General features: G+C 44.0%; 1 protein-coding gene across 2 annotated transcripts in view; it reads right to left on the reverse strand.

Moving 5' to 3' along the window:
- Positions 1–12,813, reverse strand: part of LOC145408377 (uncharacterized) — an 89,100-nt gene that overhangs the window by 21,173 nt on the left and 55,114 nt on the right. For both annotated transcript variants that reach the window (XM_080279107.1, XM_080279105.1), the window contains exons 7-8: positions 4,738–4,926; positions 52–319 (exon numbers count right to left, since the gene is read on the reverse strand). In XM_080279107.1, the coding sequence (XP_080135233.1) occupies positions 52–319; positions 4,738–4,926 (457 nt within the window). The remainder of the gene's footprint in view (positions 1–51; positions 320–4,737; positions 4,927–12,813) is intronic.

A 12,813-nucleotide genomic window follows, 5' to 3' on the forward strand; every position in this document is an offset into this window, starting at 1 on the left:
TACTACTACTACTACTACTACCACCACACCACCACCACAACACCGCCTTACCTATTAGCGGACATCCTTCCACTACGGAGCTCCTCCAAGGCTCCGGCCAGATCATGTTCACTCCAGGTCTTGTTGGGCCCCTCCTTCTTGGGCGTCTCGATCCCCATGCGGTGAGCGCGTTGCCAAAGAGTGGTGGCGGGAATTCCGTACACGTGCGCCGCCTTGCTCAGCGACATCACGGCGTTCCTCAGGGCGTCTAGGGCTTTGTCCATGTCTTCGTCCGTCCACAGCTTCCTCCCTCCTGGTGTCCCTGACAGACTCTCCGTGTCTGGCCGGGGAGAGGGGAGAAAAGAAGAGGAGTTTGGTTAGCTTGCTGGTCCAGAGAGAGGGGGGGGGGTAAGAGGGGTTTGATTAGCCTGTTGGTCGAGAGAGGGGAAAAGAGGAGGGGTTTGGTCAGCTTGTTGGTCGAAGGTGAGATGAGAAGAAGAGGGGTTTAGTTAGTAGAGGGAAAGGGATAGGGGTTTCGTTTGCTTGATGTTTAGGATCGTGTGTGGGGGAGGGGGGAAATAAAGAGGGGTTTGGTTAGAATTGTGTTTGGGGAAGAGAGGGGAAAAGAAGAGGGGTTTGGTTAGCTTGTTCATCGAGAGAGAGAAAGGGGAAAAGAGGTGGGGTTTGGTTCGCTTGTCTGATGTTTAGGATTAGCGAAGGGAAAAAGATGTAACGTTACCTTCCGTGCGTGGTACTTGCTTTCGGAATGATAATTGATGATGATAACTTGTAGTGATGATAATAATTAGGTGGTGATGATGATGATGATAGTTGGTGGTGATGACGATGTAAAGGTCTGCCTATCTGAAAAGGATCCAAGTCGGGCCGAAACTGTGTATTCTGACAGTAAAAAAGGTCGAAGTGTTGGTATATTGCCTTTTGTAGTCGTGTCTGCTGTCCTTTGGTAATCTCTCTCTCTCTCTCTCTCTCTCTCTCAGGTCATTTTAACTCATTCTTTGTCTGAGAGAGAGAGAGACGGGAAAACAGAAGCCTTTAACTCACTCCAAGTATTTCCTGCCAGATCATGCAATCATTTTACCAATCAACACCTTTCTCAATAGTGCTAATCGCCAATCAGAGCTTTCCCAGGGACCAGCCAATCACACTGACTGGCATTTAAGGTCATTATGTCTATCTGAGGAAGTGGGTGTGAAAGTGAGAGAGCAGGCTGTGTGTGGGTGTGAGAAAGTGTGAGAGAGTAATTCCCGGGGTGTGATTGAGGTGTCTAATTGCACGAGAGAGAGAGAGAGAGAGTCGGTCTGGATTATTATGGTTTTCCTCCTCTTTATTTGTTCATTTATTTTTTTGCGCTTACTAATACTTGCGCTGCCTCTCTCTCTCTCTCTCTCTCTCTCTCTCTCTCTCTCACACACACACACACACACACACACACACACACACACACACACACCAGAAAGAGAGAGAGAGAGGGAGAATAAAAAAAAATATTCCCTTAATAACCGGAAAAGTAAAAAGGGTGATAACGATAACATCATCCCTATTACTAAGTAACAAAGGTAAGAGGCTCCTCAGAACATCTTCCTTAGCGATTTATTTTTTGATATGGGATGGTTAATATCCTTTTGTACGTTTTTTATGCAGAGTACGGTGATATTGGATGGATTTATAGAACAGTAGGACAGTATGATGTTGTAACCAAAATAAATCGCCTAGCAAAAGGTGTTAGGGACTTTAACCCACGTGAGTACGGGTCCAGCAATACACTGCAAGAGTTGATCTGTACTATATATCATTCCAGTGGTCATCTCTGGAACTGTCTCTGCTATTCTTGAGTTAATCGATACATTCCTGGTCAACTCTGGAACTATATTTGCTATCCTTGTCTTATTCTAATAGTTTAATCACTTGTAGGTGCGCCTTGCTTTGGTCACGCGTCCTAATGCAGTTATCCTCTCTTCCTAAGTTCGTAACCCCCCTCACCCCCCTCCCCCGCGTCTGTCTTAAAAGAATTTGTGTGCATCTCGAAATGGATGAATTTTGAGTTTCACTTTATTATATTTTGCTTTTCCTGGAGATATTTAGTCTCTCTCTCTCTCTCTCTCTCTCTCTCTCTCTCTCTCTCTCTCTCTCTCTCTCTCTCTCTCACACACACACACACACACACACACACACACACACACACACACACACACACACACACGTTGCGCACTGTCCCGATTGACAGAACACGAGTGCAGTTACAAAATACGCTTTAAAAAAACATGTGCTTCTCTCTAGATAACCACCATCATATGTACTCCATGAACCGGAAAGGTTATGAGGGGGAGACGGCGATAACAGCCCTGGACCACTACTGCTACGTACCCTCTGGCTCTAGGTTAAAAAAAGTCCCATATCAGGTGCCATATCATCCCCTCGAGGGTTTAAAAAAGGGTCCCTCATCATTGCTACGCGCTGTTTTTGCTATTACATAAGGTGTCACGTTGGATTTTTTCTTTACTCATTATTGACACAGGTGTATTGAAACCCCTGGATACACGTCAGTCAGTCGATCAGTAAGTTGTTATTGAGTCATATGACCGATCCTTTCATCTACAGTAAATTATCTCGGTCAATTATTTAGCCAGTCGATCAGCCTACGGTGTATGTATATACAGTATTTATATATATATATACATATTGAATATATAGTCAACCAGTTTGCCAAGTACTTTGTCTATATTTCCATAGCGGAATAATTGGCATTATAATATTAAAGTGACGCGTGGGATACTGTCAGTCAGGTAGTGTTTAGCGTACTCTGGGGTGCTGTAAGAGTTGTAACAATGACCTACCATATAAACAGTCAGTCATTACGTAGGTGGATCAAGCACAGTATTCAGTTGACGGTCAGTCCCTACTATATGAGTGGAGACCATGGTAGCACAGGAGAATGGTGGAAGATGAAATATAGCATACCACACCATACAGTACCATTTCATAGTTCACCACACTACACCATACTATTATTCCATTCTATTGCGCACCACACCGCACCACACCACACACCATACACTCAATCAGTCCGTCAAATCAGAGGTTACACGTGTCGTACCCAGTTGATAAGAGCAATACGGTGCAATGCTACTTCACCCTGCATGCTGATAACGGTACACGCTGCCCCCCTCCCCCTCCTGATAACATTAACAGTGACTATAATAGTGTACCTTAGATAGCTAGTAATGGCACTGTACTAGGATATGTAGGCTAGTATCGAGGAATTCTGTGTGTGTGTGTGTGTGTGTGTGTGTGTGTGTGTGTGTGTGTGTGTGTGTGTGTGTGTGTGTGTGTGTGTAAAAGAATAATAAAGGGGGTGTGGTGTGAGGTGGCATTGGGGGACTTCAGTAATTCGTTAGTGTAATTATAAATAAATAAGATACATAGTAAGCTAAACAATAAAAAAGTGAACTTCCTATGGTACTTACCGGAAGTGTAGTCTGCGGTGGTGGTGTATGACAGGAGTAAATGGTGAGTGAATGAGTATAGTGTAATAACGAATAAAGCGGTAAAGAATTGTACAATAGTTATGGTTGTAATGATAATGAATAAAGCAGCAAAGAATTCTACATTAGTTATAGTGTGATAATCAGTAAGACAGTAAAGACTTCTCTATGAGTTATGGTTATTCAGTGTGATAATGAATAAGATAGTAAATAAAATAATTCAGTATAATACTTGCCGGAGAGGAAGTGTGGGGTGATGCCGGATGATTAAACAGTGAGTGAATGAGAAATAGGTAGTGTGATGGAGAAAAAATGAATGTATGATCAAAAACACAACTATCTTCCCAAAGTGTGACAAATATATAGTGGAAAAATCGAACCATTTGAAACACGCACTGGTAGAGATTGGGTTTTCTTTGCACTTCGCCAAGTTTAAGTTTTCTGTGGACGGAAGTGGGAAGTTAGTTTTGTCTTTGTACACCGTGATAATGAATAAAACATGCATAAAAGCGTGAATAATCCTTCCATTCACTCACTGAAAGAGTAGTGTGAGGAGACGCTGGATGACAAGAGTGGAGAGTGAGTGAACGGGTATGCTCGTACGGTCTGATAGTAGACACATAAGAAGCGGTGTCAAGGCACAGCAAACCCGTCCCCAACAGTCATTTTAGTGCTAACGTATAAACACAGCAAGATATCTAGTCAAAGATGTCACATATCAGCTTTGGAGTAAATCGGGTGAAAACTGACGATTTTATGCCCATGTGAAATTTTAGGCCCGACCCACCTGACACTGACCCCCCTACCGCTAATGGGGGGTGACCCCCCTGATGTAATGAGGCATGTTATAGGATGCAGACTTGAAAGATGCACTTAAGAGGTTTTGGTTTCATGTCGATAGGACGAACCTGAGTTATGGCGAAAAAACGATTTTTTCCCATCCCCCCCCCATTTTTTTTTTTTTTTCCCTACAGCGTGGGCCTTGGCCCAATTTGGCCCAAAATTTAATCAGGCGATCCTGGATCAGTAAAGAATATTGATTGTATTGTGGCAAATGAATAAATAATGCATAAAACAGCCAGTAATGGTTCCTCCTGCTATCCGGGAGTAGTGTGAGGTGGCGTTGGATGGTACGAGTGAATGGGTAAATGGTATATGAATGATAATCAATGGATATAGTGTGCACTAAGAGTGAATGGGTGTACAGTGTGTAAATAACTAACAAATGAAACATTAAAGCACTCGTTGCACTCACCGGAAGAGTAGTGTGAGGTGGCGTTGGATGGCATGAGGCCTAGCAGCTCCGGCGTCACGGTCATCCTCTGCCCACTCGAGTCAGTGGCGTCAGAAGGGAGGTGCTGTGGATCCCCCTCGTTTTTTGGATACCCGGCGTAACCTGCGTTGTAGTCCGCGCCGGCACCGTGGGACGTGCCCGCGCCCTCGTCTGTGTGGGGAGAGAAGGCCAGTGGGCACGTGGTAGGGATAGGCGTGGCGAGGGGCGGCCGCGGGAGACTGTGAAACGGGAAGGAAGCACAGAGAGAGAGAGAGAGAGAGGGGAAAAAAGGGTATGAACAATCTGCAAGGGGTCAAGAAAGGAAGGGGGAAGTGACACTAGTGATAAAAAAAAGAAAAAGAAAAATGAAAGAAGAAGAAATCGCCAGGAGGGAAAAAGAATTAGATGTTAGTGACAGGAGAGGAGTTGAAACAGAATGAAAGGGAAAGCTGAGAATGAACGAAAAGAAAGAGGAAGGTATGAAACGAAAGGAAATGGAAAGGTGTGTACTAGCCGAGATGGTGGGGGGAGCACAAGGAAAGTGGGAGAGAGAGAGAGAGAGAGAGAGAGAGAGAGAGAGAGAGAGAGAAAGTACTTTTATGGAGTGAGGAAAGTTGGTTGCTGAAGTATGGGAAAAACGTCTGGAGAAATTTGCTGCAGAAGTGGGAAGAGTTGAGAGAAAGAAGGGGAGGAAGGTGAAAGTAGAGGAAAAAGAAAGAAAGAGGAAGAGGAGGAGAGTAAGGAAGCAAAAAGGAAAAAGAAGGGAAAAGGAAGAGGAAGGTGGGGAGTAAGGAAACAAAAAGAAAGCAGGAGGAAGAGGAAGAGGGAGGAGGGGGGGTGGAAAGTAAGGAAGCTGAGGAAAGGAGGAAGAGGAAGAGGGGGAGAGAGGAGGCAAAAAGGAGCAGAAGGGAGGAGGAGGAGGAAGAGGGGGAGAGGGGAAGTGGAGAGGAAGAGGGGGAGAGGGGAAGTGGAGAAAAAGAGGAGGGAAATGGTCAGGAAAGGTATGGGAAAAACGTCTAGAGAAATTTCTTTTTTTGAAGAGTTGGAGAAGAAAATAATAGAATGAGGGAAGAAGGGAATGTACTTTTATTTTATTTATATTTTTGGGAAATAAATAGTCAAGGAAACAGTTAGTTAGGAAAAAAAGTAAGGATATGAAAAGTAAAAATGAGAGAGAGAGACAGAGAGAATGGTAAACCTTAATACTATCGTTGCATTTTTTTTTTTTTTTTCCGACCTTAGTGAAAGAGCTCAAGCCACCGCCACCTTAACCCTTTACAGCACAGTGACGCATTTCGGATCTCATTCCCGCTGGCTCCAGACGATTTTATTCAGCTTAGGAGAGACCTCTTGTACTGAAGGGGTTAACGAAGTCTCTCCCCAATCCCTCCAGGTAGTTAAGTCTCACCTGGCCTTCTTCTAAAATGAATAAAATCGTCTGGAGGTAGCAGGAACTAAGACGTCATCGTACTGAACAGGTTAACAAAAGCACCGTCAGCTTAAAGCACCTGCTGGAATGGGGGGGGAGGAACAAGGCGCTTAATTCATTCCTACCAGACGATTTTATTCAGACTTGGAACTGGAGGGGAGGGAGGGGGGGGGTTGGACTGAAGCATTCCTAAACCTCTTTTTTTTTTTTTTTTTTTTGCCAGGAATCTCATCTAACCCCCCTCTTTGCACTCTTGGGGCTACTCTCCCCCTTAAGCTGAATAAAATCGTCTGGTGGCAGCAAGAATATAGTACCAATGACGTCCTGAGGCAGACGATTTTATTCACAGCTCAGGAGGGATTTTGCGAACGAGGTGGGTGGGTTTGGATGTAGTTTTCATTATTCCACTTAACAGGGTGGTATTATAAGCTGAGTAAAATCGTCTGGCAGCGGGAACAATACCACCTCATGTCCTGGGAGTGAAGGGGATAATAACAGGGTGGTATTTTTAACAAAGGTGATATTGTATGCTGAGTAAAATCGCCTGGCAGGAACTAGGATAAACACCACGTCCTCAAAGTGAAGGGGTCATAACAAGCTAATCACCCCCAACAAGTCACCTGTAACAAGCATGATCTCTAAATAAAAAGCACATATCGCATCCTAGAAATCAAAGGCACATCCGTCACACATCCTATCAAAAGCCAGTCTTGTGTTTCGTTCCGGGGTGTGTACGTAGCTGAGAAAAGCACATCTGTTTATACGTCCTATTAACAAAAACACTTGTGAAAGAAATTACACACATACACACACCTATTGAAATTGTGCACACCTAAAGAGGGTTCAAGTCGGGCTAAAATTGTTGCCTTCACCCATAAACACAGCTTTAGTTTGAAAGAAATTATGCACAGCTGTTGAAGTGTTTATGGTGTCGTTACAGTAAACACATTACTGTTTATACAGTTTCTTTCATTTAATCTGTAAAATTCATCATCATCATCATCTTCATCCTGACCTATTTTACCCACCAATAATTTGCAAAAAAGAAAGGACCTAAGGCTTAGGCCCGCAAAACGTATAATACTTGAAAAGAAAAGAAAAGAAATCCTGCTTCAAGATCCATTCAAGATGCTTCAAGATCCGTCCAAGATGCCTGTACACAATCTCAATATGTGCGAGTAATTCCTTCCACTTCAGCAATTTCACTGCACCAGGTAGACCCAAAAAGCACTTGAATTTCTCACTGCTCTGTCTGGATTCACAAACGGTCTTACGATCCAGTCCATGTCGTAACTGTGATCTGTTTTCAAGGAGACAAGGGCAGTGTAAAAAATCTCACTGTTCCTCTCCTTCCTTCAGAAGTAAATATTCAGGTTAATTTGCTTCACGGGAAAGACGAGGAAAGGAGAATGTTAAATCCACGTCCCCCGTTCCTTGTAAAACTGAACTTTCTCACGACTTTCGCTCGATCGTAATGCCCGTTCATGGATCCAGATTTTGTTACTATCCAGCCGTTCTTGAGATGGTTGCGGGCAAGCTTGAGAGGCCGCAGTGTTAGCTTTAAGATGGCCGCTGAAAGAGAAGAGGGTTTATGGAAGGCGCTGTCTATACTCCCTTCACCTTAACTTGGCACAGATTCTCGTCCTTTTTTCCGCAGGGTAATCGTTCTTTTCCGTGTCTGTTTTTCGTCGTGTATTTATTTTTGTCGTTTTCAGTTTGACATTTTTCTGCAGTTTATTTTTCGTCTTTTGTGCAGTTTATTTTTCGACCCTTTCTGCAGTTTTTGTCATTTTTTTTTGTAGTTTGTTTTTCGTCCTTTTCTGCAGTTTATTTTCCGTCACTTTTTGCAGTTTATTTTTTGTCATTTTTCTGAAGTTGACGAGCATTTTTCGTTCTTTTCTGCTGTTTGTTTTTTCGTTCATTCAGCTGTTTATTTTTCGACCTTTGGTTTATTTTTGTCATTTTTCTGAGGTTATTCTTCGTCCCTTCTGCTGTTTACATTTCGTCTTTTTGTGCAGTATATTTTTCGTCCTTTTCTGCAGTATATTTTCCGTAACTCATTGGCCTAATAAAACCATACTACCGTACTTCCTTTTCATAGCAGGTCTTTGTTAATCAGATTACGATTTTTTTTTTACCCCATTCTTGTTTCCTCCAGACGATTTTCCTCAGCTTAAGAATTATCTCCCGTAGCGAAGGGTTAATGAAGGCTGTAATTAATCCCTCCAGGTCGAGAAGTCAATCCCATGCTGAATAAAATCGTCAGATAACAAGAATAAAAAAAAAAAAAAATAAATCTTGGACGAAATGATTTAGTCTCTTGTTACAGCTGAGCATTGAACATTGAGAGATGGCAGTTATAAGCTAGGTCAGCATTAGGCATGAAGAGATGGGAATTTTGGACCAGCTCAGCATTGAAGAGAAATAACAAGACTAGCTCAGCAGTTTAGATGGAGGCAGCAATTTTAAACCAACTCAGCGTACTAGATAGAGATGGCATTTTTAATTCTGTTTTTATTTCGTATTTTTATTTTTTTTTTGGCAGAACAGCGTACGAGATGGAGATGACATTTTGTGTATATTTTAGTTTTATTTTTTTTTTAATTACCAGCGGAGTATACTAGATGCCATTCTTAAATTGATGTTTATTTATTTAGAGGCAGCACATTCTAGTACATGGACATATGCCTTTTTTTTATATATAGATTTTTAGACCAGCTGTGTTTTTTTTTTTTTTTTTTTTTTTTGCCAAGTTAATGTGAAAGGAGTGTAGTTGTGTGGTGAGGCGTACTAACATGAAGATGCAGACACCAACCTACTTTCACACTCATGCAGCAGTCCTGGCAGCCACTTCAACATGCTGGGGGGGAGGGGGGGAAAGGAGAGGGGGGGAGGGGGGGAAAGAGGGAGGGGAAAAAGGAGAGGGATGGAGGAAAGGAGGGAGGTAGGGAGGGGTCATGCATTATCGCTATCTTACCTTACCCCTCCATCCTTCCTTCCTTCCTTCCTTTCCTTACTTCTCTCTCTCCCACCCACCCCACCCCCTCACTCCCCTCCCCCTCCCCTTCCGTAGAGAGGGGGGGCGAGGGGGGAAAGGCAGGGCAATCCAAAACACACAAGGTCATACACTCATCAGCTTGGGAGGTTTGCCTAACACCTCTTCCTGAGCGATTTAGTCTGCATATTTCACCGCTCGAACCTCACTACATCATGATTCTTGTTACTACCGGACGATTTTACTCAACCTAAAGCGTCTGAAAATAGTAACAAAGATGTGAGTCAGGGAGATGTGATATATGCAGAAAACTAGTCACGAAGAAGTGCCAGGGAGTCCTAAGCCGAGGAGAATACGCCCCAGACTACATAGGCCATAGGAGCCGAGGTGTGGCAGGGGGGCAGGGGAGAGGGGCACAGGGGGAAGGCAGGGGATCCGCTACGCTCCTAGGACTCTACCGACCCAGGCACAGGAGGCGAAGGACACAATGACCAACCCCGCCATTTTGCAGCCGAGTTCCTGTTTGACCCCTTCAGGACGATTACCTCATTTTTTTTTCGTTTTTTTTTTCTTATTTATTTTTGGTTTGTTTAATTTTATCCAATTCAGGAAGGATGTGACCACTAACTCGCCTTTTTTTTTTTTTTTTTTTTTTTTTTTTTTTTTTTGAGGTCTGTCCTACACTGAATTAAATCGAAACGGCATGAGAAAAAAGACTGCGTCCTCGAGATGAAGGGGCAAACACTAGGATTACCAGCGTGGAGCCAAAATAGCAGTAGTTGTTCCTTTGTTTTTCATCCTTCTCTGCCGTAGCATTAAAACTGAGAGCGCCAAGGTGTTAGCAAACCTATTTTTTTTACTAATTTTAGGAAGCAATTTTTACATGGAATCAGCCTGCATCCCACATTAAGAAGTGCAGTTAGCAGCAGTATAGAAAGACCAGGCTTGTTCTATCATCTTATGGTTCAAGGAGAGAGAGAGAGAGAGATTTTCCACACCTTAGCAGTCTCAGTTTTAACCACGAGGCCGTCTGTGTCTGTGTGTCAATGCCGTTCCGTCAACAGTCATACCACAGGCTCCACTGCCCCACCTACTAAGGGGTTGACAGAGATCGAGTGGGAGGTGGTGAGTGAGAGAGAGACTAGGCTAGGGTCATATCTAGGCTCGTACTCTAGATGGCGTAGGAAGCGTCTGAGCACCTCTTCTGTACCGACTTATCCATAGTACACTTCAGTATTCCCCTGTATACTAGTTGTCTAACACTGATATAAATTTCATAACAAAGAATATTATGTTGCAGACTAAATCGGGGGGCCAGGGCGACATGGAGACGATTTGTTTGTGGCCACCCCTTACGGGATTGGGGCGTCTGGCGGTAGACAGACTAAATCGCTAAGGAAGAGGTGTGACGGTAACCCCTAAGGATACTACGCACTGTTTCTTAGCGATCCGTCTTGTGCCAGTGTTAAGTGTTTTATATCAATTTCATACAGTACACAAAGTTTGCATATATACGTGAAAATACTGAAGTGTCAGGCAGAAAAACTAGTCACAAAGAAGTGCTACCAAGCCTCCTAAACTACCTAGAGGACTACTGGCCTAGACTACAACCTAGAAAGAGGGGGCTACTTCTCGCGTGGTCCCATTTGCTTGCTTGCTTGTAACGTCGAGGCTGCGGGCTACTGAGGCTCTATAAGGCAAGGCTAGGGCGTGCTGTGGTGGGAGGCGGGGCATTGCGTGTGTTTTGCATGTGTTGCGTGCGTATGGGGCAGAGGCGTTAGGTGGGGCGCTGCGTATATAGCTTGGTTTGCGCTGCCTGTGTTGGTTTTGCTTGTGTTGCGTGCGTATAGGGCTAAGGCGTGGAATGGGGCGTTGAGTAGTTTGTTTTGCGTGTGGAGGCGTTGAGTGCGGCGCTGCGTATTTAGTATGTTTTGCGTGTGGGTTAGAGGCTATAAGTGGGGTTTTGCGTATGTTAGTTCTGCGTGTGTTGCGTGCGTTTGGAGTTAAGGCGTTGAGTGTAGCGTGCCTATGGGGTTAAGTGTAGCGTAGCGTGTCAGTTATCGTCTAGTTTGAAGCGTTGAGTGAGGCGTTGCGTTTTGCGTGTGTTGCGTATGGGTTGGAGGCTGTAAGTAGGATGTTGCGTGTGTTTTGGGTGTGTTGCGTGCGCGTGGGTTTTAAGGCTTTTGAGTGTGTGGCTGCGATTCACAGGCGTTTATTTGCCTGAAGGTCTTACAGCGTTAGTTTTAGGTGTGCTGCGTGCGTGTGGGTTTGGAGGTTTGCGTGTGTCTATTTCAGCGTGTGACTGAGGCCTTTGCGTGAGGTTTTTTACTTTTGCGTGCGAGTGGCTCAGTGTATTGTCTTGGTATCTTTTGTGTTTATTGATTTTATTGGCTTTGCGTGCGCTGACGTTTGAGTGGCATGAATTTTTAAGCCTTTATTGTCTGTTCTGAGAGTTGCGTGCGTTTGAGATTGAGTGTGGTCGGATTTTAAGGAATTTGCGTGAGGTTATGATAGAGTGTGCTTGACTGAGTGCAGGCTTGTTCTAAGGCATTTGCATGAAGTTTGCGTGTGTGTGTGTGTGTGTGTGAAAGTGCTTGGATTTGCAGTGTTTGCGTGGTTGAAGCTATTTGCGCGAGGTTGTTTGTGTCAGTTTGAGACCGTCGCGTGTGCGTGCGTCTGAGGTGTTTGCGTGAGGCTTTGACTAATGTTGCGTGAGTCACTTGGAGGGTATTGCGTGCGTGAAGGTTTACCCTATGGAATGTCACTTCTGAGTCATTTATGATGGGGGTGTGAGATATGGGCCAAGACTAGTGTGTGTGTGTGTGTGTGTGTGTGTGTGTGTGTGTGTGTGTGTGTGTGTGTGTGTGAGGCTTCGTAAGTGTGTAAGCGTGAGAGAGACCAATGTAACTTAAGTGGAATTTACCTGTAGCGTGTTGAGCGAGTGAGGCATGTGTGTATGTGGTGTGAGTGAGGAATGTGTGTCGGGGAGAAGGATGTTTGTGTTTGTGTAAGTGTGTGTGTTTGGGGGGGAGGGAGATAATGAGTGTGTGGACGATGCAAAGGTGTGTGTGTGTGTGTGTGTGTGTGTGTGTGTGTGTGTGTGTGTGTGTGTGTGTGTGTGTGTGTAAGTGAATCACGAACCTTTAAGTCTGTCAATGTGCGTGTTTTGTGTAGACCATGTCATCGAGGTGTGATGTGCGTGTGTGTAAGTCTGAGGTATGTGCGTATGCCATGTAAGTAAATAAATCTACATGTACACCCTAAGCAGTCAAGATAGTGTGTGTGTGTGTGTGTGGATAAAAACCTACATGTACACCTGTCCATAAGTCTATTAACCTACATGTACACCTGTCCATAAGTAGTGTGGAAGATGGTTTACAGTATGTAGGTCTAAGATACGTGCACCATGTAAGTATATTAACCTACATGTACACCTGTCCATAAGTAGTGTGGAAGATGGTTTACAGTATGTAGGTCTAAGATACGTGCACCATGTAAGTATATTAACCTACAGGTACACCTGTCCGTAAGTAGTTTAGGTAAGAGTGTGTGGATGTTTGTATGTGTGAACGGTATACATAAAGTTGATTTATTCATATGTATACTCTGTACTAAGTTATCATGAAGGACAGTG

This window comes from Coenobita brevimanus, chromosome 77 (assembly GCF_032717465.1).
Source record: "Coenobita brevimanus isolate Jiangsu-jjx chromosome 77, ASM3271746v2, whole genome shotgun sequence".
NCBI lineage: Eukaryota > Metazoa > Arthropoda > Malacostraca > Decapoda > Coenobitidae > Coenobita > Coenobita brevimanus.